The 26,823-nt window shown below is 44.0% G+C and overlaps 1 protein-coding gene across 2 annotated transcripts in view; it reads left to right on the top strand.

Annotated features, from left to right (window-relative positions):
• The window catches only part of scube3 (signal peptide, CUB domain, EGF-like 3), a 67,977-nt gene that overhangs the window by 17,579 nt on the left and 23,575 nt on the right, over positions 1-26,823 (top strand). For both annotated transcript variants that reach the window (XM_030055562.1, XM_030055563.1), the window contains exons 3-6: positions 1,284-1,409; positions 10,987-11,121; positions 21,694-21,840; positions 23,515-23,631. In XM_030055562.1, the coding sequence (XP_029911422.1) occupies positions 1,284-1,409; positions 10,987-11,121; positions 21,694-21,840; positions 23,515-23,631 (525 nt within the window). The remainder of the gene's footprint in view (positions 1-1,283; positions 1,410-10,986; positions 11,122-21,693; positions 21,841-23,514; positions 23,632-26,823) is intronic.

The following is a 26,823-nucleotide window of genomic DNA, read 5'->3' as shown; positions in this document are numbered from 1 at the left end:
TTTTTTTTACCAAAATTCAAAGTTATTGAGTGTCTCTTGTTGACATGGTCAAGGTGATTCAGGTTTAGAGCAAAGTAGCAATGTGATGGGCATTTGCCCGCTGTGATCAGATAGGGACAGGAGCGAGTGGGAAGTGGTGAGGCAGGGAACGGGAGAAAATTTCTTTGTTTCAGTCCCATCCCTCTGCTGTCAAGTCCAATTAAGCCCCGAGTGAGGCAGCCACAAAGAGGAGCTGAATGACCTGGATCATCGGCCCTAAATGGGCCAGTAAGTGCTGAGTGTAGGTGCGCTGCATTCTCATTCTCCTGCCTGGGTCTTCTCAGCACAGGCCCCTCACCCATCATCATAACCATAACAGACAACTCTACTCAATCTGTCATACCACTCTGCAATCTCTCTCCCCCTCTGTTCCCCTCTCTCTCAATTCATCTTCATCTGTCTCTCTCATGTATCTCATTTCTTCAATTTCAGCTACTCACAGTGAAATATTTTAAGTCCTAGGGGGAGACTGATGTATTGCTCTGGTAGCCGATATTACATTGTCTTTTTATTTATTGGATATTGACCAGTAAGTGATGCTCGTGGTTCCTTTCTGATCCAAGTGACATAAAAAAGACTTTGTAAAAACTGCAATAAAATTTTCACATATTTTTTACAATTGCACTAAGTTTGCACGTTTTTGTCTGGTATATTGTTCAATTATGTATCATGGCTTTCCCCTCCCATTTAACAGGGTGAGGTTGGTCAAAGTGCATTAATAATTGCTTTACTATGCCATTCATTTTAAACTGCTGTGGGTTTCAGTGTTTTACATGACTCTCTACATGTTGTTCAATTGCTTTTACATGCCAGCAAGAATAAAATTTAAATTCTTGTGATGTCTGACATGAAACTTGATCAAATTTATTGTTACACACTGGAACACTCTACTTGTTACTGGCAGCTTTAAAGCAAACATGAGTGTTGCAGCACCCTCAAAAACCCATACTGGTTGAACTCTAGTGTCTAGCCGTGATGTAGTTTCAGTTTGAGCTGCCTGTTGAATTCGCTTTTGAGCGACTAAGCACCACAGCTGTTGTCTCACTGGGTTTCACATTATCAGTACTGAAAATGGCACTGAGAAAAACAAGCTTTTTTTTTTTTTTATCTTGTCCCCCTAAAACATCACGGGATGGCTTAGTTGGCACTGATTTTTGAGGCTGTCCCCTGTTCATAATTGGATCTTGATTGCTGCGAGAAATTGAAGTGCACTCTCCAACCCCTTGTGTCTGTTCTCTCTGCAGATCTAGACGAATGTGCGACTGAATACAACGGCGGCTGTGTCCACGAGTGCATCAACATCCCGGGAAATTACAGGTGCACGTGCTACGACGGCTTCCGCCTGGCACACGATGGCCACAACTGTCTAGGTGAGTGTGTGTTTCTCACTGTCTGTTAAAGTGATTTTTTTTGTCTCGGGGTTTGCAAAGCAGCCGACTTGCCATTTGCTTCATTATGCAGCAGAACATGAGGCGAGAATTGTTATATAAGGGGCCTCTGTAGCCAGAGCACATACATTAAACTGCATGTGTCAAGTCTCATATTCAAGCTGACATAATCCATGTTGTTGCATAATTTCTTCTCTCCGTCTGCATGTCTAATGTCACATCACGGAGAATAATATCTGTTTCAAGGCTGAATGGCCTCCGATTCTAGCTATATCCTACTTTCACATAGCAGGTAGTCTTCAAACTGATTTTTCAGAAAAGGAAAAGGAGAGACATTTTCACCCCTTGTCTTATGAAAAGGGGGCAAATTTATGAAGAGCTTGACCCTGTGCCGGGAGCCCTGAGTGAGCTGTCAGCAGACCGTACTTTCCCATGGTTTAATATTTCACCAGTGTGCCATTCATATTAGCCCCACAGAGCACACATTACACTTAAAAGGTTACGAAATGAAGGGAAAAACACAGCTCTGCCCGCTCCTAGGAGCTGCTAAACATAGACATCAGACCTCCACGTCTCTCTCTCTCTCTCTCGCTCGCTCTCCCCGTCCTACGTTCTTCAGCTTTGTTTTAAAACCCCCAAGTCAGACCTGGCTGCTCCACAGAAAACCTCACCCTCCTGGTTAGAGCCTCTGCATGATGCATTTCACTTGATATCGAGCGCTTTGATGTTGTTAGCTGCTGTGGAGTTTGTTGCAGAGGAGTGTGTGTGACTTGCTACAGCGGGTCTCGCATTTCAGTCGACGCGATGACAGACAAACTTATCAGCACTCAACAATGAGAGAGGGCCATTGCATGCGGGTCGTGTTAGCCGGCTCAGTCGTATCAGCCTCCAGTTGTGCTCTCATGAACTGTAAGTAATGCCGAGATTAAGGAGGACTGGAAGGTACGAAGGAACTGAAAACATTTTGTGTGCGCTCACATCTTGTACGGTGACACTCGCAGCCCTAAGATCGATAATGAACATGTTACGACTTGACAATGGCCCCGTGCCCCAGCTTCTCTTTCTTTCTTTCACTATCTCCGCCTCTCTTTCTTTTTCTTTTTCACTCTCTTTCTCTTTTTTTTTTCTTCAAACATACACACACACACACACTCACATACACCCTAGCATCTACAGTATAAAGCAGGGTTATTTTCCAAGCCATTTAGCAACACCCGTTTAGTTGTACTTGGATCATTTGCTGTGCTGTCAGCTCCCGCCTTGCATGCAGGTGTGTAATCGCAGTATCTGGTTGTGTGGATGCTGCACTTGCATCAAACAGAATCACATCCATCAATTCCTTTGATATGTAATTCTTCATAGTTAAACGTACACACACAAACACACAAACAATCACAGGGAGAGCTTTCAAGTTTTATTTTTTTTTCTTTTTTCTGCCGCGGTTGTTCTCCACAGATGAGCTGCGCGCAAGAGGGCAGAGACATCTCCGAGAATCCGAGAAATCTCCCTCGCAGGATGTTTTGATCACAATATTCCTGTAAAAGCCGTAAAAAGTGATACATGTTAAAGTAATTAATTATTATTTAATCAATGAGTACTTTTCCCCTCCAACGTAGCACAGCCGCACATCATTATGGCATCAAAGTGAAGCACCACTGAGTAATCAATTGGCATGTAGCCTTCAAGTACAAACCACTCTTCATCAGCAGATGTCCAGCTCTTGCTTTGAGAGGTGAAAGGCCTCTGAAGACTTTTTGAGAGGGTTTAACTCATTCTAATTCCCTGCTGCACGTTGGAAAGGGAATAATCCGCACCACAAAGAGAGGAGAGGAAGAGGTAGAGCCGAGGTTTCATGTTTAGGCCCCGACTTCCTCTTCCAGGTTTAAGCTCCTTTTGGCCCCTGAGAAAAGATTAGTCCCCTTGGCCCTGGAGCTAACTGGAGTGGCTAAGCAGCTGGCGCCCAGTCGGGGTCAAGACCAGCCCGAGCCCTTATAGAACAGATGTGAGTCAAGATGGCGGCGCCGCGTCCGGACGCAGCGGCTCTGCGCCCTCCACATTCTTAATCTCATTGTACTTGTGCAAATGACAACGCAGATATTTTATTCTATTCTATGTGTCCGAGGCTTCAGGGAGCAAGACATGTACCCGATCCTCAAAGTTCGCACTGAGTTGAGAAGTCTGAGCGCTTCAAAGTAAATCTCCTTGGTTTTACCGTATGGTCTTTAGCCACAAAGCTCCAGCAAGTTTTTTTTTCTTTACTTCTTCCTCTGCTTTTCTTCCTCCTCTGTGATTATGATGCTTAGTTCTGGTGTTAACCTACACACTCCTACCTGCTGCTTTTTTGACCCGCAGCCCTCTAAAGCCCCGCTCTGCTCAGACCGGCAGGGATCCATCTGTGCAGCTCTCTGCTCACGGACGAGAGTAAGGGACCAGCGCACACATCCCCATGGAAGTGCTCTCCCCTCGCTCCCTGCCACACGCGCCACATGACTCCTTGTAATTAGATGTGTTGGCAGCGTAATGACATTGGGCGGTGGCAGCAGGCGCTAGAGCGTGAAGCAGAACGCAGCCTGCACCTCACGGGGGACGCACTGGTTTCTGAGGTCTTCCCTGTCTGCTCTGCGCCGCACAAAGATGTCAAGAAGCCAGCAAGGTGGAAGCAATGCAATATCACAGCACACTGCCTCCGTCTGTGTGGAGTGAGATGTCACTCACTGTATAATTTACCTCATAGGGAGCTATTGTACCCGCTACCCACTCAAAAATCTCCGAAGAGGCGCGCTGAAGAGAAGTAGTGAAGCATAACAACTTTATTACATCTTTTATAACCGTCATGGCTATAGTCTTGCAGGGGTGATGGATGGATGGTGCTTAATCACCACACCTCCTCTATGACGAGGCTATAAAGGATTTTAGGGTCTTAGGAAAAAAACAGAAGAATCAATGTCAGTATAATCCCAAACACACATCCTCTGAACAATGAAAAGCAGATGCAGGAAGGCTATTAGTTCCCACTATAGTACCAACATCCCCACATTTATGACCTGTGTGTTTTGTTTTAGGTCCTTCAGAAACCCAAATTCCTTCTTATCATTGGTACGGTTCATTAAACTCTCTCAAGTAGCCAGTGTGGCGCTTGATATTATTAGCATCTGTACAAACACTACCCTGAAGATTTACAACCGCAAATCACAACTTTCTCAAACCGTTAGCCTCTACGTGGAACATTATGTTTCTGGGCTCGGCTCATCGGAGCAGATGCGGAGGATTGAGCGTACAAGATAAAAAATACAGATGACTTGTGCGCTCGGGAAGTGAAAATGCCAAGATCCCATGCAGCCCATCATGAGAAGCTGAGGGAAAACAACAGCAAGCTCAGAAATAGACTGTACAAATGTGTGACAGCTAATGTTTGGATCACCACCATGCTGTAATGATTTTGGCCCAGAGATGAGTTTTGTCATTTCGTTATTTACTTATTCACCAGTCAAGCGGAGCGTGTTGCTCCCGTTGAAACAGACGTGATGCTGGGTTTTAAGGCTCCGCATGCAGCTTTACAGACCGTGTTCCTTTGATTTCTATTGACCAACACTGATTTAGTTTGTATTGATTTAGCAGAGCTCAATTCCCCGTGCAATCTATAGGGAAATGAATGCCCTTTTACTTTAACCTTGCCCAAAGACATAACATGATCTATAATACAAAAGTGACGTCATCGCAGCTTTTGAAAGACACTTCTGAAGAATAGCATTGTCGTAGCAACGGAGCACGGGTCAGCTCAGTTAACAGTGTTTTGCTACAGGCTCTAATTGTATTATGACATTTTTGCACCAGGTCCCAGGGGCGGCGTCCCTCGGGATCTTTGATAAATCCTTGATAAGCTTTATCTTTCACCCCAATCTACAGTGAAGTCTTTGACTGATTGCTCTGGTGAGCCTGCATCCTGGCACTTGTAAACCTCAGGGATCATGTTGCAAGGTTGGCTAATCAAGCAGGAGTGTTCCAGGCTGATGTATTATTGACCAGCTCCTGATGGGGAAAAGTAGTCATCAAAGAGCTCCACCTGGATTTGCTCCACAGGCTTTGAAGCACAGTTTAAATGCTTTCCTTTAAGGGAATTGGCCATTCTCTTGAGGGGGTGGTGATAACCCCCATCCAATCGGGCAGATTTATCTTACCTTTATTTGACCAGGAAGTCCCATTGAGATTAAAAATCTCAAGGGAGGCCTGGCCAAGGTAGTAACCATGCTCAGTCGCAACAAAGTACAATGCAACGTATGCAACATAATATATAAAAATACACAATAATTCAAACACAGTAGCCACTCAAGATAAACAATTGCATGCTTTCATCACCACATTCCCTACAATGACCTTAAATTCATCAATGGATTTAAATGTGTTACATGAATAGATAACACTTGCTTGTGCCCTGGATGAGATATCCTTAACTAACAACACCCCCACCTCCTTGAGAGCTGCCCCCTCCATGCCCAGTAATGATCTCCAGACTATTTTGAATGAACAATGGCTTTTCCTGGCATGACCCGGTATGAAGCCGATCATACCCAGTGGAGCGCCAGATAGGAGACACAGTTGGAGCTTAGCAATAACCGTCCTCAATTCCCTGCTGCAGATGCAAATACCCTTCTCTCTCTGCAGTGAGCAGTCACTTTGCCGTTGTTGTGACATGCAAGGATCAGGTTTAGACAAGAGATTCCCTCCACAGTTCAGGGGAGAGGAGCTGGAGTGATGAGTTGCGGGACGGATTTGCGATCGGTGCATTAGCTGACTCCTGAAGAGTATATCAACACACTCTCCCTCTCAGGATTGTTCAGTCCCATCCACCATGAAATGAACAATTCCAGCTGAGCCCACTGGCGGGGCTTTGGGGGAAACTGAAGCCTGAGATTGGGCTTAGGGATGTAAGCATCCACCAGACTGGGAGCCGTCAGACGTCAGTGCAGGGCCTCTCGTCTCCTTGGCACAAGGCTGTCCACCCAAACACTTATCCCAGGGTTTGTTTTTAAAATACTTCCAGACTTGTTTTGGAGGAACAGAGAAATACCATTTAGTATGACCTTAGCTCATAGTTTTTCATTTAGGAAAGAACTCAGCGAGAGATTGGAAGAGAAATCTAAGTCTGTGCTTATTTACCAAAATGGTTACCTGGGAGACAAGCCCAAAGTCTAAAAAGCCTGAATTCAATCAGAGCTGTATTCGTTTTGTTTATGTAATAGCATAAAATCAACCCTCTCTGCTGAATTAAGAATGAAATGCTAAACAGAGATTTTATTCATGTTTGCATAGCAGATGTGGATCAGCTAGCTGTATTTGACACAGTGCGCTAGGCAGTACAACACACAGGAAGTAATGGAAGTAATAAATTGTTCAAAGCTAAATACTATAAGTGTCTTATAGAGTCAGCTTCCAATTTGCAATAGTCACCCGTACCGCTGTGATTTACGAGAGTGTGTGTTGCACAGATGAGAAGACATGCGTCCAGGAAACGTATCAATTTATACAGCCTAAGCTGACGTGCCTGATTGGGGCTGAATGTTTGTTACCACACAGCCAGTTTCAGTGCCTGTGCACTCAGTCGTGCTCTCAGGCTGGGTTCAAACCTGGCGCCGTGGTCACTGTTCAGTCAAGTGGGTGAAAAAATGTGCTGTGTCATTGAACTCCAGGAGCGACAGAGAGAAGGAGGAAATCCTGTAATCTTGTTTAAAAGAGAGGGGATCTTGTTTTAATTTCGGCTAGCTTTGTATGTGCCACTCCCTCCTTACTGATGCTCGGTCAAGCCAAGCCGGCGTCTGTTCACCTACAAGAGCAGCACGGCCCGCTTCCCCAGCTGTTTTGCTGCCTGCCCCTGCGCATGGCTTCGATTTGCTGCCTTATTAAAGAGTGCATGCCTCGTCCACTAAATGAAAAGCCCAAAAAGGCCAGTGTCCGTACTCTCACCTCCTCGTCTCTGGTCTGTCTAGACCACAGAGACAGTTCTGTCCGTTGGCTCCCGACCAGTGGGGATGGATGCATGGACAGCTTTCATGACAGACGTGGGTAGTTTTTCACTTTTCCCCCTTCAAAAACTCTGGGTCAGCAATAAATGCTCCGAAAGTCGCTGAACCTTTAAGGGGAAAAAAAGAAGATGAAGAACGAAACAGTTGAGCATTTCTCCAAAATAAGGGTTGAGGAGTTTCTGTAACTCAACCGCCATGTTTACATGGCTCTAAAGCTCAGCACAAGGGCAAATGTTATATATACAGTCAAGGCTATCTGAGAAACCAGCGGACATGGCCTCCGCAAACACAACCAATCTCTTAATCTCTCTCCGTTTTAACCTTCCTTTTCCCTTCTTCTCCTTGAGTGAGGCAAGGATAGAGCCGAGACATGTCTCATTTTTCAGAAGTGAGGCAGCCCTTTTAACTTGATTAAGACGTTTTTTTCCATCCTCTCAAGAGAATTTTTAAAAAATGTTTTAACTCCAAATAACATGAGCACTTCTCCTGGCCATGCCAGAACCCCTTTCCGTTTGGAAATATTTGCTTTGGACGCCAGCCTTGCCCAGCACACAACACAGGCAATTATGGGAGCTATTTAAACAGGAGAGATCTACTGACAGGCGACGCCTCATTTGGAGGGATGAAGGAATCAGGAAATGAAACCTTCATTGATGCGCCGAGGGTATGGAAAGAGAATTCCTCCAGGTCCTTTGAGGCTGGTTACATATCTCATGGGTATTTTGTGCATGTGTTGACGACTTTTGTGTATGTGTAGCCTTAACATGTTTGGGGTTTTGGGGTTTGTGTGTGCCAGAGAGAGAGAGAGAGAGAAAGAGAGAGATTCTGTGTGTGTTTGGGTATTTGCCCATATGAGTTATGGAGTTTGGTTCTTTTTTTGGTGGCTACTAAAAGTTTATCTGCAAACGTGCAGCTGCAGGTTGCTCGCAGCTACTGTAAGCTCAAAGGTCCTGTCTCCATCGCCTCCTCTTTCATAACAGAGAGATGAGACCTTGAGGCTGTATACCAAGGCAGCCACATGGTTAAATGCAAGCCTGAACCGATTGGACTTTTTCTTAAACTGTCCTCTTTTTACTCTGACCTTCAAGTCTAAATGCTAACTTTTCTTCGCACTTTATGTTTTTTTTCCAAGAGTGCACTGCTTCACCTGGCTGCAGAGTGATAGTTTTCCCACTGGCCACGAGTGACATGACACATTGTTTTTAGAGGGGAGAGACAGCGCTGCTGATGGAATGTGAGAACAGGACAGCGGACTTGGCAAGCCTAAGAGGGTCAGGAGGGTTACCCGCCACTAACCTACTTATCAACTCCTGAGATTTCTGTCTAGTCAGGTGCCACTTTGTGTGTGCGTGCATGGATATGTATGCCTCTGTGTGTGTGTGTGTGTTTGTACATTGCAGTATGTGTATGCGCATCCATGCGTGTCCACATTTCTGTGTGAAAAAGAAGAGGACAGCGCGAAGTTTAATTTCTAGCTCTGCCTGGCTGAGAATTCCCCAGAAAGGAAACTTAATCTAGAGGCCTTCTCAGACTGGACAAATAGACAGTAAATTAGTTTCGCATGACGGTTTATTAAAAAAAGGCTTGTGTATACAGCAGATTATTGATGCATCGAGCAGGGGGATGGATAAGGTTCCAGTGTGGTCGGTAGTGAGGGACAGAGCCCAGGTCTCCAGGGGCACAGAGAATATGGAGCGTCACCTCCAGAGCCGCTGTACAGTCACGCACAGGGGAGGCAGGGGCTGCTAAGCTCCACAACATGCCAGACAAATAAAAGCATCTGCACTGTTAAAATCGCATTGTGCAAGACCCTTCATTTGGAAAATAAATAAATAAATCAGAGATTAATAGATGTCCCTTGGCAATTCATTTGTTCCTTTTTTGAGTCACGCAAAGACTGGAATTGCAGTTTCTTTCCATCGGAAACAGAACAGCTGGAAGTGCACAATTAATTGTCACTGGGACCGATTCAGTAAGTCAGCAAATATAGCTCATGGTCAGCTTGTCTTTCTCGCATTGTGGCCCTGTGGCAGAGCGAGGCCTCCGGCGACGCCTTTGTAAATGTTCTGCCTCTGTGTGCATTTCAGGTGGATTCACATGGTTGCTTGTTACCCTCCCGCTCGCCTCCTCGTGTCTCTTCTCATGCTGCCAGCACTTTCTCTACCCTTTCCACCTCGACTTTCCTGTCCCTCCTCCCTCCCACCCTGCTCTCTTCCCAGCTCCTTCCTACCTCTTCCCTGCATTCCTGCAGTCATGGGGCTGACAGACACTCGTCATCAGCAGGTACTCTGGCCCAGGTGGATCAGGTTTCCCACTTGCCGGAGGATTGTGCTGCCTGTGCATTTTCGCGGCTTAGTGCTGCACAGTTGGAGGCTCTCAGTGCAAAAGTGGTGTGCTGCCATGTCAAATAACCATTAAGGAAGACACAACCTCTGTAGACACCTTAACACAAACTCCCCTGGCTTCTCACAATATCCACGCTGATAGATTTTCTCATCTGTCTTTATTGTGCGACCTTTGCCCTTAAACCACACCCAAGTTGTAATTTATTGACTTTGACTAAAGAAAAAAGGGATAGCCTGTAAGTACTATACACAGCTCACATAGCAATATTTCTAATTAGGTGAAATAAGTAAACACTGTTATCCCCCTCTGGCTTGACTCTGCTTTTCCATTACTTGGTTGTTAATTGGCTCATGATGTCATCACTGACAACCTTCAGCCAAACTAGGGCTGCATACCGGCAAAGACCTCACAATATAATACGGATTACAATACATGAGTCACAATACGATTTGTATCACCATACAGCATACACCCTACACTGAAATGCACACTGCATGAATGTGACTTAAAGCAATTTATCTTAAAATTCCCATTTCAATTCATTAAAACAAAATGAGCATAATGCACTCAACAGATTGTGCTAAAATATAGACATCATGACATGAAGTGCATAAGGAACACACATTGATACAAATGGCTAGAGAATGGATACAGTTTTGCTAAAAATAATATCACAATACCCAACTATATTGATTTTTTTTTTTTTTTTTTTTTTTTTAAAGATCAGACGAGCTGATGAGGAAGATCTAAACAAACACAGTCACTTTCTACAATATAAACGCATGTCTGGTTCTCACTCTATGACCTGCAGCTTACCAGGACCTCAAACATGACTTTAAACTTACTTTGTTAAAATCAAATTAAATATTGCACAAGCAAAATACAGTAGAAGCAGTCTAGCGGCTGAACAGTGCTTTCAATGAAATGCCACTAAGGTTACCATGGAAACTGCGTGTCTGGTGCAGCGTATTTTATCAGCCATTTGGCAACAACAGCAATAGCATATGTCCAAGATTTTTTTGTGTTAGTACTTGCAATAAAATATTGTAAATGGGCAGATTGGGAAATTTGCAAGAAAGGCTGTAACCAAACAACAATTCACTTGGATAATTAATAAGTTGTGTAAATCATGTGTTTTGTTTTCAAGTGATTTAAATGAACTGTCTTTCTTTTGTGCATGTGTCTCCTGGCAGATGTGGACGAGTGTTCAGAAGGCAACGGCGGATGCCAGCAGATTTGTGTCAACATGATGGGCAGCTATGAGTGCCGCTGCAGAGAGGGGTTCTTTCTGAGTGACAACCAGCACACCTGCATCCAAAGGCCTAAAGGTTAGCCTGTCTGATACAAGCTGACATAAATTCACACACACAAACACACTGTGGCATTTTACGGGAGACAGTACTATCTGTGTCCGCTGGTATTGCATTTGACTTTGTCTGGATTATTTGTTTTGCGAAGGTCATGACCTTATTATTGCCCTCCTTTCCATGGAAAGTAATGTTTGGATGAGGATGCAGTTGAGTCTTTATGGAGCAGAGACAACAAACCTTCATTACAAAAGCAAATGTTGGCCCAACCTTTTGTGAATAATGTGATGAATTGCGCAGACTTGAGCTGCGTTTGAGAGTGGGATCGGCCCTAACAAGCCTAAATGAAAGGTGAGCAAAGGTAAGCATATGCAGTCTGAGAAAAACAAGGATAAATCAGTTTTTGTTTTCTCTCTACCCTTTCAAATTGAACCAATCTAGTACTTGGCAGCATTTTAAGGTATCGCTGGTATGAGAGTGGCCTGCGGGGGACTGGGAGAAGAGAAAACGATTAAAAGTATTGCCTGGGGCGGACGCACCTCTTGTTTATAGAGCATTCCTGTGGGATGGAGACGTGACAGGAGAAGGTACAGAGCCAACCTGCTCAGAGACTCACTCGTCAGACAGGGGAACACCGCAAAGATACATTAATAACACTGTGGTTGTATTAAAGGGAAAATCAGCCTTCAGAAAATGTCACTATTGTGCATGTGTTGTATCTATTTCCACAGTGGGCGCGTTTTAGAAGTCAAGAAACTTACATTATGGTACAACACAGCAGTGATTGCAATTTGCAACTGATCTCCTCCATTTAGTTTGACTTTTTATAAACTACTTTGCCGCTTTTACTGTGTTTCTCCTTAAATTATGGTAAGGTAAAACTGTCTTTGGTGTTTTTTTTTTTTTTTGTTTTGTTTTTTTTTCTGCTTCTTAAGCATTTTTCAGGAGCGAATGCTTTTTCGGTCTGTTTCCTTGATCTGCTGTATTGTCAGGTTTTATCCTTTTCATTGCCGTTATCAAAGCCTTTTTACGGCAAATACATTTACCACTACCACATAATAATTTCCCTCATTAATCGTATCATCATCCTCATGCACACAATAAAGCGCGACCCACAGCGCTTCAAGTACAGAGTAAAAGCAGTCAAAATGAGCCTTTTTTGAGGTAGAGGTCGTTGGGTTTATCCCTGCCCGCGACTGAATCTCAGCTCCAAATTTATGAATATTCCTGAATTTGATTCAGTCCTCACATCGCTCTTGTGCTGCCGTTTGCCTCACTGCATGGCTTTACATCTCGCACTGCCTCTGTTCTGCGTTCAAGGGATGTAAACGTTGCTCATAGCTCCAGCTGACAAGCGACATCAAGGAAAATGAACAGTTGTGAGCGCTTTCGCAAAACACATTTGTTCAAAGAGTAATTATCCAGCTGTCAACAGATTCCTCAATAAATCCGGGCCAGTTCAGGCCGGGACCGGATTGTAGATCTTTCCTTTGGTTCCCGGGGCTTGCAGCAGCGGTCCTCATTCAGAAACCTCAGACCATACAGCAAGATTTAAACGTCTCTTCATCTCTGTCCTCTCTCTGTTGTAAGATAACTGGTAGTCATTAGGCTGTGATGTTCCTGAGTCCCCTGGATGGTGAAGGATCTTGGAAGTCTGGTTTATGTGATCAATCTGGCCTAGTGAACTGTCAATGTTTACATTTCATAAACGCGGTGTTATTTGAGTGGAGTGAAAAGCTGGATCATGTGTTTCAAAGCACTACCACTATGTCAGTGCTGTCAGAAACACATTGTGAGTGCCGGTCTGGTTTCGCCAAGCTCCGCTCTCTCTCTTTTACCTCCTCTGTCTGCTTTCTCTCTCTCGCTCTGTCTGTCTCTCTCTCTTGATGAATGCCATCGGTCCCTGTTAATCTTCCATTTTTCACGTTAATTTTGTCTTTATTGCTTCCAGATGAGATCCATTTGGACGCAGAGATTAAAGCTGCCATAAATCTACGAACTCACTTCACTCAACAGATCGCCGCCCTGTCATTGTTTCATTATTTTGAAAGAATAACAGTCAGAACAACTAGTCATCTGTTTATTATTATTGCTGTTATTACAACAGTGTGTGCTGAAGGGAAATGGAAGTGGGGAGGAAGTGGCTCTGCTGCATTATTGGACAATAACCTTTAGAATTGTCTCAGGTATTACTATCCTTGCAAGCTGAAAAATGATGTGTATGTGGTTCAGTCTCGGAGAAGAAACCCCCCCAAAAGTCCATAGAATTAAACCTGAACTGACGTCCCAGCCAAGTCTGCATGCAGGCGACCCTCCATGCACACACACAGACCTGCCAAGTCTCGTCTTAAATAGCAAAGCCTGGGGTGCAGTTTGCTCATGAGCTTTATCGTTCTCATTAAAAAGACATCAGCTTCCCATTTCTTTCATTAATGGGTCAGGTGTTCCCTGGGCAAGTTCTGGGGGTCTTTCTGGGGACAGTGGAGAGCTGGTCACTGCAGTGCCTGGCGCTACCAGTCTGTTTCCCTGCTGGTCGAAAGCCCTTGTTAGCAGAGAGCCTGTGCCAATTAGGCAGCGGGGGTCTGCCAGCCTCTCAGCTAATGACAAGGCTGCTGCTGGCCTGTCTCTTATTAGACCTGCCCCTGCCCCCCTGAACAGGAATAACTCTGGCCAAATGAAGGCTCCCATCGTCTGGCCGGCCAGAATGTAACAGTTCATTTATTCTCCCCAAACATTTCTCCCAGTCAAGAAATAAAGCCTTTGAAAGGCTAGCCAAGGTGCTTAGTGGTTGATAGGAATGCCATTTAGGTCAAGGAGGGTTCCACTTCTTTGCATTTGATTTATTGTCTTTCTTATATAGGAGGATAACAGGGACCCTACAACACATATGTGCGTGCGACTGAATCCAGCATGTTGGAATTCTGGAATTCCAGGCTCAGTCAACCCACACGTCCATAATTTTAGTCCTGTACATTTCTGAATATCCGGTCGGGCAATTACCTAAAGTGTGCACTGATGGGCTGTTACATAAGTTATGTCTAAGTTATGTGTTCGGCTTTTGTCTTCTTCTCCATAAAGACGCAGGGTGTGATTTGCAGGCGATACAAAGACCATCAGTCCTGCGGAATTCATTTTCAAGACAGAATTCATTTACTGTAGCTTGAGTTTGTCTAGAGCAAGCTCAAGGTAGAAGAAAGATGTAACTTTTAACAAGAGCCCGAATGCTCTGGATGAAACATCCTGTCGCTCTGTTGATAAATGTGACAGAAGAGTGGCTGGCATTGTGCCGAAAGCTGTAATATCTTGGAGAGGCAGAAAGAAAGTCTCAGAGTTCACAATGGCCTGATGATTAAGTTGACGTGACTGAAGCTCATCTCGGGCCTCGCAGAGAAGACTTTGATTACATGAGCCCCTAAGCTGTATGATGGAAAAAAGACATATCCGAGAAGTTTAGCATTGTACTGTGCCAATTTCCCTTTCAATGGTAGACTGATGGGCCGCTACAACACAATATGTTCAATTTCCTCTTCAAATCATGGTTGCCACAGCAACATATACTCAATATAGTGCACCACAAATAACATTAAAATAGTCTTTGTTCACCAAAAGAAATTACTGTTTACTTGTTTTGCTGTTTTCCCCTTGTTCTTTATCAGTCACCTGATTCTGGATACAAGAAATGCTGTTTTTCGGTACAGTAGGCCTTGTCATTCCAGGAAATGTTTACTTTGTCAATGAAAACCTCTTCCTGTGTTTACAGCTTTTATTAGCTTCCCAGGGGGGCTGTTGCCCCTTGTGTAGCTAGTCTCTTTCTCTCTCTCTCTCTCTTTCTCTCTCTCTCTCTCTCCCCCGCTCCCTCTTTCTCTCTCTGTGTATGTCTGTCTGTCTCTCTCCTTCTCTCTCTCTCTCGCCACATGTTGCATACATATACACACATAGACGTACAAGCCAGTATTTTTCAATTTAATCTAGCTTTAGGCACTCAGACACACAGTCTTATAGCGTTTGGATGAAGACCATGGCGTGTGGACTTCTGGACTTCAGGACATGTGTTTTGTGTGCCGGCCAGAAGTGCAGCAGTGCAAGGAATTTTCCAATAAATGTGATCAAATCCACAATAAATGGTGGCATCATATTCTCAGTTACTTGTGTTTCCTTGCCATGACATTCTTTCTGTATGAAATCAGAGCGCAGTGTAATTTAACCCTGCAGGTATTGTTTTTTTCTCATTACAATTGGATAAAAATAACTTATTCTGTTGCAGTGTAATGGCTAATTGTCCATCTATAATGAGCGTAGCAGCAGGCAATTGGACATTTTCTTTTCATGATGCAATCTACTGTAGCAGGGCCAGTTTTATTCCAAAGACAGTATTTAGTATCATGATGTTACAAGTTACAGTTCATAGTGTTTTAAGTTTTGACATACCAACAGTATATGTTCGTGTGATTGGGAATAATATGGCCACTCAAGTATGATCATGTGAAAGAGGAGATCTTCTGTCTCTCCTATGTGGTTGTCCTGCAGTGCAGGTACCGCCATGGTTCCTCCATGTTCCTCCTTTTGGTTCTCAGCAGGCCTGCCCTCCTGTCTCTGCATTGGCTGCAGAACTGTTTTTACAAGTGCAGAAGTGGCTGCTCCATTGCTCTGCAGCCCAACCGTATAACTAGGCTCTTTTCCTATTCTAGGGAAGTGGAGCGAAGGGAACGTCCTGCACTCCCATGGCTACCTATTAAGTCTTTCCCATTAGTCCAGCAGCAAAGACGAAGGCATAGGGGACATTTTCCTTTCTCTCCTCTTGTTTCTCTCTCTCTCTTTTCTGTCTCCCTCTCTTCCTCCTTCCCTCTCCTCCTCCTTCCCTCCCTCTCCCCTCTCTCTCTCTCTCTCTCTCTCTCTCTCTCTTCTGTGTTATTTCTCGTCATTTTCCCTTTTTGTCCAGACTTTCATAGGCCCCATGGTTCTCCCCTGTCTTGAACAAATATACATCAATGGCTTGGGTTTTAGCAAATGTTGGCTGCCTTTGCCACTGAATTCTCTGTACCTCATTTGAGACGGGCATCCCTTTTGCTGGTGGGTTTGTTGAAGGCCATCTCTAAGCTGGGCAGGCCAGCATACTGCTGCGGACAGCCTGAGTGCCAGTGGGGTTTTTCCACTAACACTTTGCTGTCATGGCTTTAACCAGAGGGCTAGACTGGGCTCCTCAAAGACAGACGCCTGCTTTTAGCTGCCTTTTCCTTTGATTTCGGAAAGAATGCGGCTCTCTAATAACATATCTCTTCTTAAAGAAAGCTAACATCTTTTGTTTGAGAAGGAATGCTTGGGAGCCTAGACGTGCTCTGCTGCGTTATTGTGTGCCCTTCTCTGCTGGGAGGATGCCTGGGTCCTCTGGGAATGCACAATGAGGTGACCTTGATAGAATGAGAGGAGGAGTGAAGGGGAGAGTGGCATGTCCCCAGCAGGTGCTGCACAACCGTCTTTGACACAGACAGGCACACACACTCACGCACAATGTGCATACATTATGCAAATGCACTTATATGTGAGTGCACACACATACATTAATGCACACATACATTCAGCAAAAACCAGCAAAATTATGTGCCAGTACTGCTCACACACAATGCAGTACAGATCCAAAGAGAGCCTGACAAGCCTTTCATAAGCATGTCTGTTCTACTCTCTTCAAAAGTTTTCATTTAAACTATACCAGGCTTATTTGGAAACTATGCTCGGCTTGTTTTTGGAGCACAGCTATATGTAAATAAATATTTAATGTGCTCTCCAGCAATCTCAGATGCATAGTATCATAATACCAGCTGTACATTCAACTCTTTGGGAATGCCATGTATCGGTCCAGAATGCTTTCAGCTGCCTTTCTCCCATTATTTGGTTGTTTATGCCTTCCATTACTCCTTGCTGAATAGGGAGTGAAGGGAACAGCCTCAACAAGGCCTTTGGGAGCTGGAGAAAATCAGTGCTGGCACAGCGGACTGAACAGTAGCACTTGGATGGTTCTTTCTGCTTGTGATGAAAGGAACTGGAGTTGGTTTGGGATGAGCTACTTCTCTGACCCGCTGGCTGCCCCGTTGCCTGTCTGACCATCTGCATCCCAGCTCAGCCCAGCCCAATCTGGTTCGGCTCCTTTCTCATTCTCCTTTCCATGCGCTGACATTTTTATCCTCCTATTAAAAGTTTTAAGGGCCCATTATCTAAGAGGAAGGAATGCTGCTTTAATGGTGTGGTGGCTCCATGCTTAGGCCCCTTCTTTTCAGTTTGTAACCAACCGACACTGCATGCACTAGCTCGCTGCCTAATATACGCCAGTCAGTGTCAAGCTTTGGGGGTACCCTCTTCCCTCCAGGACGTGTGACGGGGACTCAGCGCTGACCAGGCCCCCCCTCCCTTCACTGCCCCAAGCACTCGGAGCAGACCATAAACCCTTGGCATGCCTTACACTGCTTTAGCCTCATTGTGTCGCCTCTCCACTACATGGGCTTTAAGGTTTAAGAGAGCAGGCTCCTCTGTGTTAGAGTACTTTGCTGAAGATGCAGCGCATTTGGATCTTTTGTTCCGGGACCCCTGAAGTCACCATCTTAGCTGCAGGACTCACGTTAACTCCTCTTCATCAGTTTAGGGCCTCAAGTCATGCAAAAGACATAACCTTTTGTTGCTATGTAAGTAGCTTGCAGCTCAAAAGGAAACAAGTACATACCCTTTACAGACCCACAGTAGCTCCAGCATATTTTATAGTGCATTTGGCCCTGTATAACCCTTCTGTTGTGTTTTGAGCTGTTGGCATTTAACAACATCAGGAAATGGGTTTTGAGTAATTAAGAGTGAACCACTGAATTATGTGTTTCAGGGGTATAAATGATAGTGAATGCTTAAAACTACACACGTTTTGACTTTGTGGATATTCACAGTAATGGAAAGAATTCATCACTTACCTCACTGTAGAGCTTTCATACCTCCAGGTCAGCGGGAGCGCCGCTGTCCAATACAGACACAGGGCCAACGGGGTAGTCTCCACAGGGCCACTGTCCATAAATCCTTATGAACTTTCTCTTTTTGGCATTGTCCTTCGCCTCTGAGTTTTGGAATTTTTTTTGCCTCAAGACGAGTTATGCTTAAGGGCCTGGAGGAATTGGAGCAGATCATGCATGAGAACTTCCCTTGACTAACGGAAACAATGGACTCTGCAGGAGAGCTTAGAAAAAGTCAAAAAGCCATATAAACCATCTGATATTTGCCCACAGAATATTTTAAAGGCAAGAGTAATAATAAGGATAAATGTATGAATTCACGTCAATTTGAATTCTGTCCTTTCATTCCTAAACAGTAAACTCAATCAATAACTTCATTGTTGGCTAGAAATAATGAGAAATGATGAATGAAGAAATTATGCAATATACTGGATCATTTCTTGTAAGCAATTAAATGCTCTATTAGGTCTGTTAGGCTGTTTCCAAAGAATTTCAGGATTTGTATTGGAACGCAGTCTGTAAACACACTCCGTTTCAATATGGAACATGGCAAACAAGGTATCGAGTCGCTTCTGGAAACATGATCAGCTCTGACTGCCTGGCGAGCAGGTCACGACCTGTCGTGGGTGGATATAGAAGCTGTGGCTACTTAGTGGGAACACGTCCACTTGTGTTCCTGCTTAATTGCAGTGTTCCCTTTTTTTCCACAAATGCAGTTTTGATGACGCCTGTCCATGTTCAGCTGTGTGAGAATCCACTCTGGTATGTCCCTTGGCGGCCATTTCTATGGTTCCCGCTCAATTTCAAGACTTTGGACGTATTACTTGTCTGGTACTCTGTCTATAAAGTGGCTTGATGATATTTTTTTATTGGTTTCTACATATAGAGTTATGTTTTATGGGTCGGCAGCTTGTTTTAGTGGATCAGGGTGTGTATGATCTCGGGCTTTTTTAGTTTTCTACTTCACTTTCCCATCTACATCCTCGTGAAGGGATGTTTTTCTTTCTGCTTCCCATCATTTAGTAATGATAAAAACTGGAGGCCTTTGGCAGCCAGCTGAAGGGAACTGTGCAGGGTGGGTGATAGCTGGGCCCGGCCTGGAGAAAAGGGCCATTGTGTCAACACTTTGGCTTTTATTGGTCCTGTGAGAGATGAAGGCCCAGGTTCTGGCCCCAGCCCGACCCGTTATTGATGGATGGGTCTGTAGCATTAGGCGAGAGGGGTTTCATATAAATGCAGAGGGAGAAGGGGGATTTTTGAGATGCATAACGCAACCCCAGTAAGTAATCTTTAGTCCCATGAGGTTGTTTGGTTGGAAATTTTATCCTCTGCTATGTTCCTAGATGTCTGTGTCTCGCAGTCGCCCCAGACAGACACAAAGCCATGGAAAGGGACCGTTGAATTCCAAGTCCTACGTAAATCTCCCTCTCTGCTGCCATGAAATTTGCAGCACTTTAAAGAGGCTGTTGTGCTGATGCTTATTCATGTTCAGCTCACTCTGGCCTGCTCTGCCTGGCCTTTTTGCCTTCAGAGCAGGAGCACAGTGTTTGCTCAGTGTCAAGCCTTTGTCTGCCAGGGAAGGCTGTTTCTGCACTTCGTGTCTTAATAGGTCACCCTCTCTGCAAAAATGAGAAGAGCTCAGGTGCTGAAGGCTGAGGTGGTTATATGACCTTGTAACACTTCTTAACAGACTTATGGTGATGGAAAGCATTTATCCAAGAGATCAAAATTGCCTATCATTCTTGCATCATCAGCTGCTTTAAGTATAGGGTGACTGGAAATATGCCTCACATCAGCACCGATGTGAAAATGCATAAAAGGGCCGGTTCAGTTTTTGGCAGAACACATGGAAAAAAAAGAAGGCATAATTAAAGGAGGCTACAAAGGGAGGCGTTAAAGCACATAAATAAGTAATTAAGAGTAAAATTCTAGTCTTTCTTTCTGCCATGATTTGAAAGCCCATTTCCATCAAGCTGATAGTGGCTTTCTCTTCACTGCCCTGTGGGCAGGTACACGACTGTCCATGGTTGTCAAGACTGGCACACTACATTTTGGCTTTAGAGGAGCAGTGCATGAGGTTATGAGCTTACGAGGTGTTGACACATCCATTCACATGCACGCGTACACTTCCACACACACACGCAGGCATGCAAATATGAAAATTTATGGCTCCTTTAGTGAAAACTTTACTAATTAAGAAAGTTAGACCTCCAAACACCCTTCAGTGCGACAGCAGATTTAATGAGACATCAATGGAGATGTCTTCTTGCTCACTGCCTCCCTGTTCACCAGGAGAGGAAGGAGAAGGAGAGGGATCCGTTTGGTTTTTAATGAGCCAGAGGGCTGGGGTTTGTCACTGCATCTGTAATGGTGATATTGCTTCACAATGAATGAGTGAAATATCAGTCTTTTCCCCTAAAGGTAGCATTCTTTATTACAGTGCAGAGCAAAGCACAGGGGGCACTGCCTCCGTCTGTGCAATAATTCATGGCAACAGTTCGACATGTGGGTCTCCGTCATGGAAGTGCACATTGGTTGTCTGTTGTCTCCCTGCATCAAGCTTTTATACATCACACAGAAATTATGCATCTTTGTGTGACACGCTGAGTAAAGCTTTGAATTATGGAGGCCTTTTTTTCAGTATCTTCTTTTTGTGCTTTTCAGAGGTTTGTCACATTCTTACTGAAATGCTTCAGTCTTAATGACTCATGAAAAAGAATTGCATTGATGCCCATACTTTGTTGCGGTTCCTTTTGAACTCGGCAGGGAAAATTTAACCAAGGAGTTATTGTTTTTCTTTTCGTTTCTTTTTTTAAAGTGTGTTCCTCCTTTCTCTTCTTTATGGAGATTACCTCAATTAAAATTACAGGTCTAGAGGATCAAGTCCTGCTGGGAGTTTTATCCTTTCTTTAGGCGGGCTCCTTTTTATAGCCTGAAACAAGTGAGCATGTTGTAACAAGTGCTTGAATCTTTGAAAAAAAAAGGTACTTGGCATGTCAATCACCAGGAATAGGCATATGTGGGAGTGCAGACCCAAGTGTGTGACAGACATTTGTGCATTTTTTATTATCCATTACCATTATAACATCTTTATTTTATTTTAACTCCTATTTTAAGTCAGATCTTCCCTTAGATTTCACTTTAACTTCAAAGGCACAACAAAGGCACAATGTCACATATACATTCTGTATTTGCTGGCTCCAGCGCTCCATTGAAGCTACATCACACATACACTGAGTGAAATATTCAAACCTAAGAAGTCATGGTTTATTGGCTGCACCATTACATCAACTAGAAAATATCTAGATGTCATTTTATACACGTTTCCCTGTCATTCAGCAGGAAATATTTGGTATCTTTGGAAGCCTTGGGGTCTCCACTAGAATTTAAAATAAAGCTCTGTGGATTTGAACACTGCTCGGCTATGCAGCAATGGAGAACCCACCGACGGGACAGGCAGGGCTGAAGATGTTGAAAGAAATAGCCATTAATTATAAATTCTCTTGGTGTAAAAAAAAAAAAAAAAAAAAAAAGTACAATAAGACTACAGTGTTCAGTGCTGCAGCGTAAAGCTCACCTCTCTCTCCTGGTTCCTCTGTTCCCACTGCAGTGCGTTCAGAAGGCACAAAGGAGGGACCCACCTGCATGGACAAGAATCACGGCTGTGCACATATTTGCCGGGAGACACAAAAGGGTGGCATCTCCTGTGAGTGCAGACCTGGATTCCAGCTCACCCGTAACATGAAGGACTGCAAATGTAAGTCATCACAGCCTCACGCATAGTCTGTCTATGTGAAAACACAACATTCACACACACACCAAGGAGGATTTATGGGCCTCTAATAAAGCAGTGATTGGGGTTGGAAACCTGCCCGCGATAGATAACTACAGTCATTCTCCAAATGCCTCCCAACAGATTTAAAGTCCCTGCATTTACATTTACATTACCAGGCCACAGCAAAACTTCAAAATATCCCTCTTGAAGGAAAACATGTTTATCAAATAAGGAGTGACAATTTATACAAGTAGGGCAAATGGGGTAGTTTCTTGGAGGGGACTGCTCTGATGGACAGCGTACACTTCCTGTTGCTGTGCAACGAGGATCATCCTGTCAGAGCAGGGGCCAGGGCTGATGGGGGATTTGTCTGTGTTTGGATAAGGATTGGAGAAGTGTTATTCTATAGTTTTTCAGTGACAACCCAGGAAAAGGGCAAAAGGCTTCGGAATGGTAGGGTGCAGACAGGATGGCGGTGGAAGTCTTGGCTCTTGGTCTTTTTCACTCTGTCATCACAGGTGTATTAAGAGTGCCAAGGTTAATGCTCCCTCCTCCTGCCAACACACACATGTATGTGCACTTAAGCCTTGCAAAGACACACATGCACGCATACCCACACACCAAGCATCTTATTTTTCCCATCAGCTGGGTGTAACCGACAGCATGGTCACGTTGCATGCGTTCAAGAGATGTCATAAATTGTAAAAGAATTCAAGCAAAGTGCATTCAAATGAAGAATTTCTTTTAGTGGCATTTTTTGTTGCTGTTTAATTCCTGATTAGCATTTTTGTTGCTTTATTCCTCAGCATGTGCAATTTTTATTTTCAGTTTTAGGGATTAGGTGATGGTGTTATCCAGAGAGACTTACAGTGAGTCAGCAGATAGGGGTTCAGTCTCACTTCAGCAGATGCTTGTTATACGGTCATAGCAGTGTCTCTGACCACTTAACCATTCTGATACCCAAATGTAGTTGTTTCGTTCAGAGGTTTTAGTCTGTGGAATGATGTTAAATGAAATAAGCTAGAGACGCAATAACAGTAAATATTCATACTCATAGAGGCCAGTTTAGACCTCAGTCCCAGTGCTAACGTCTGCTTTCAGGCACGCACTCCACCTCACAGATTCCACTTGCTTTCTCTGGCATCAACACAGAGCCAGGTATGCGATAGGAATGGAGCAGTGATGTGATTGTTCCTCCAGCCAGTGATATTCCAGGTCTGGCGTCATCCCTGACCGATAAAAGCAGGGAAGATGATGGCGTTATCTGAAAGCGCAGCTTGACATACATTGGTTCAAGCAAAGTGTAAACAGAGGACAGCGTGTTTACACTTTGAGTCAGCTTCATTAAGTTGGCAAATTTGACATCCTCCTCGTCCACTGCTTCACATTTTTTTTTCTGTCAGCGCATTTGTAATTACAATATGTATTTACCATATGTGAAACCAAATCAGTCAGAAGGATCCTTTATTTTCAGTCGCAGAATTGCACATTTGGAAATGCATTGCAGTAGGAGCAGCTCAAGACAGGACTCAGTGCAGTCCGAGCCAAGCCCATAACAATGATAAATATTTATATATTTATAGAGAATATGGGACAGAGAAAGAGTGTATTTTTTACGTTCCTGTTCATGTGTAGTGACTATGTGCTCTTTGATAGTGACGTGCAACTACGGCAATGGGGGTTGCCAGCACATCTGTGAAGAGACAGACCACGGGCCCAGATGTTCGTGCCACATGAAGTTTGTTCTGCACAGCGATGGAAAGACTTGTGTAGGTGAGTCATCTCACCTCGGAGAGTCTGTCGAGGACAAGAAACAATGGCGCTTGATGGAGAAAAATGTACAAGCACGAGCTTTCATCAATGAGTTCCCAATTCCCGAATGCAAATTTAACATTTGAAATGAGATTTGTAATGGCAATGTTGAAACAAAGGCATTCATGCTTTTTATGTCTGAGCCTCTATTTTTCCTCATCTGTGACATACAAGGACAAAAGGCTACCACCTCCTCTGCTTTCCCCCTCTGCTGCTGCTCCAGTAACCTCTGAGTCCCTGCATCTGCTTTGGCTTCCTTTCTTCCTCCTCTTCACTGGACACGGTGCACTCCTCCTCCTCCTTATTTCTCACTGTTTCCACAGCCATGCAGTCAGATGCAGCCCTTCTATTAGCCCTTGGGTCAATTCCTCCTCTGTGTCCCATTGGTATTAACTCACACACCTGACCTAACCTTCCATTGGCATTTGTCAGTGTTTGCCTCGGTTGACATAAGCTGAGTAAAAATGATCCAGCGAATAAGACCTATTGAACCGTTCTGAAGGGCAGCTTTCCCTCAGATGGGACCTACAGTAGAGTCACTGTAGATTCAAAGCACAAACCTTTCTAAAGGTGTAGGGCACCCGCTCAACCATGCAGAATAGCACAGACATTCATTCAACAACAAAAGTGGCCAGGTGATATTTGAAACCAGCTATTATTGGAGGCAGGGCTTTATTTTCCAGCCTTTCTATCTGAAATGTCATAAATGCGTTCTGTATATTGTATAAAATCCAAACACTGAAATATGTAAACCAATTTAGCCTGCCGGTTTGCAGTGTTAATAGCATGGCTGTTTGAAAGATGTGTCAGTGGTCACATCGGATGTTTTTTTTTTTTTTTCCCCACCATCATGAATGCAAATATAGTGATAGAATTAGAAGCTTTGCCTGTGCAGTAGACCGGTACGGTGGTGGCTTGGTTTTGGTGGCTGTTAAGTTTGAGAGGCTGGTTTTGGGTAGCGGCTGGTTAGCCCAGTGTTTTTGGATCCCCTTTATTACCGCAGTGCTGATGAGATCCAGACCTATGTCAAGGTCTGGTCAGCAAACCTGTCATTATTGCTGTGCATTGCTAGGCCAAGGGGATGCCACAAAGTTGACCACAACCAAATTAGATGTCTTAGCCAGTCTTATTCCCAAGACTGAGCAAATCTACATTTGGCGTGCCAGATTAGGGAGCACTCGGCCAGTTAAAATCTCTGGTTTCCCCCCACAGAGGCAGGGGTTGTAGAGGTGGAGGGAAAGCCTCTCTGTGGTCGACACTGGGACGCTCCATATCCCAGACACTCTATTAGTTAATAAAACCTCAATAAAACAAACAATCTGCCAAATGAGCCTCTGACGGGAGAGTGAGTGACAGGTACGCTGGAAGACCCACAATCAGGCACCAGTACTGTATAGTCGGCCAGGACTGGGTCTGCACCATGAAAATATGACTATATACATCACTTTTCTTGTGGTTTCAAACCTCCAAATGCAGAATCTATTGATTTAAGTAGTTTTTCTGCAACACTCTAAAAAAAATATCTGCAAGTTCCATGCAGATATTTCAAGTTGGCCTCCCCTTTAAATGATTTTGTGATTTTTCATAAATTTTACAACAACAACCACTTCCAAGATACTGAAGGGGAGTACTAAAATAATATGTTTTTAATAATATGTTTTTATTCATTTTTATTTTTATACATTTAAGCTTTCAAGTCTTGGAACAAACAACATTTTTTTTTGAGACCACTGTTAATCCTGAATACAGTTTCAAATAAACCTTTGATGGTAAGGAATGCTGTTTGTTTATTTATTTATTTTGTGCGTCGTCTGCATGGCAAGTGGAGATAATCACCGCTCACAGTATACAGAATTAGCAACTGCTGTATCAGAGGTATCCATAGCAACCATCCAGAGTGGAAAATATACTACCGTTTAGCCTTGCTGTTGATTTGGAAACATTTATGATTCATCGAGACCTTGCATACTTAATCTCAAAGGAAACATGCGACATGATTACAAAACAGGTCTGCCTTGTCAGTGGCTTTGTGGTTCATCTGTTGGGTTCTTTCAGCATGCTGTAGCTCCGCTGTCCTCAATCCATCTTGCGGGGTGTTTCATGTGCTTCCTGACACATCTTCATTCATTTTGGGGTGTCTCTCCACACCCCAGCTGGGTCATTCTCTTCACAATAGTGGCAACAACATGCAGCTCTGTCTGTTTTGGAAATGTTGGTTCTTCATCCTCCCTATCTGTCACTATTTATTATTACTGTGCATGCTCTGGTTGGGAATTTCAGTGTCAGTAGAGCTTACCAGTGGAAGACACGCATGCAAACAAATGCGCACACACACACACACACACACACACACACACACACACACACACACACACACACATTAGAACACACATACAATTTAAAGAGATGCTTGCCGAATCAAACTTTGATTTAGAGGGGAAATAGCAACTGAAACCCTCTTAATATGCTCAGGTTTATTTGTGCATAAAATGTATGTACATCAGGAAAGTTCAGATTTTTGAAAGGAGCAGCCATCATGTGGAAGTATTCATGCTGTTAGTGCAGCAAATCAAGCATCAACATTCACATGTAGCACGCAATCATCTGAAGAGGTAGCCACTCTATGCCCCCCACCACCACACACACACACACACACACACACACACACACACTCACACACACACACTCAAACACAAAAATGAGACAGTGAGAGATTGATTTGTGCATTCTACAGCGTAAAGGCATGCAAACAACCATACTGTACACAGTATGCATGCATCACACACTTGTATGTAAACACACACATAGCCTTCATGCGTACGCCCATAACATAAACATGCTGTGCTCACATTTCGGGTGGTCCATGCACTCATGCTGGTGTGTTAGAATGTATCTCACCATGCTCCATCTTCTCCTGCGGGGCATGGTGTGGGGCATCGCTGCTGGATGGTGCATGCTGTGTCATGGCAGTCGATGTAAACTGTGCATGCTCTGTGGTCTTTTTTTTTTTTTTTTTTTTCAAAGCAAAAGACCAGTTTCTGCTTCCGAAGTCCCAGCAGTGACATTTGGGAGCATCAGATCATTCCTCTCATACTGCAAGACTCCAAGCATGAGAAGAGCAGATCATCCACTACATATTTACATAAGTACATA

This window comes from Myripristis murdjan, chromosome 7 (assembly GCF_902150065.1).
Source record: "Myripristis murdjan chromosome 7, fMyrMur1.1, whole genome shotgun sequence".
Lineage (NCBI taxonomy): Eukaryota > Metazoa > Chordata > Actinopteri > Holocentriformes > Holocentridae > Myripristis > Myripristis murdjan.
Note: the sequence above shows the minus strand (reverse complement) of the source record. Positions and strands in the feature narration are given on the sequence as shown.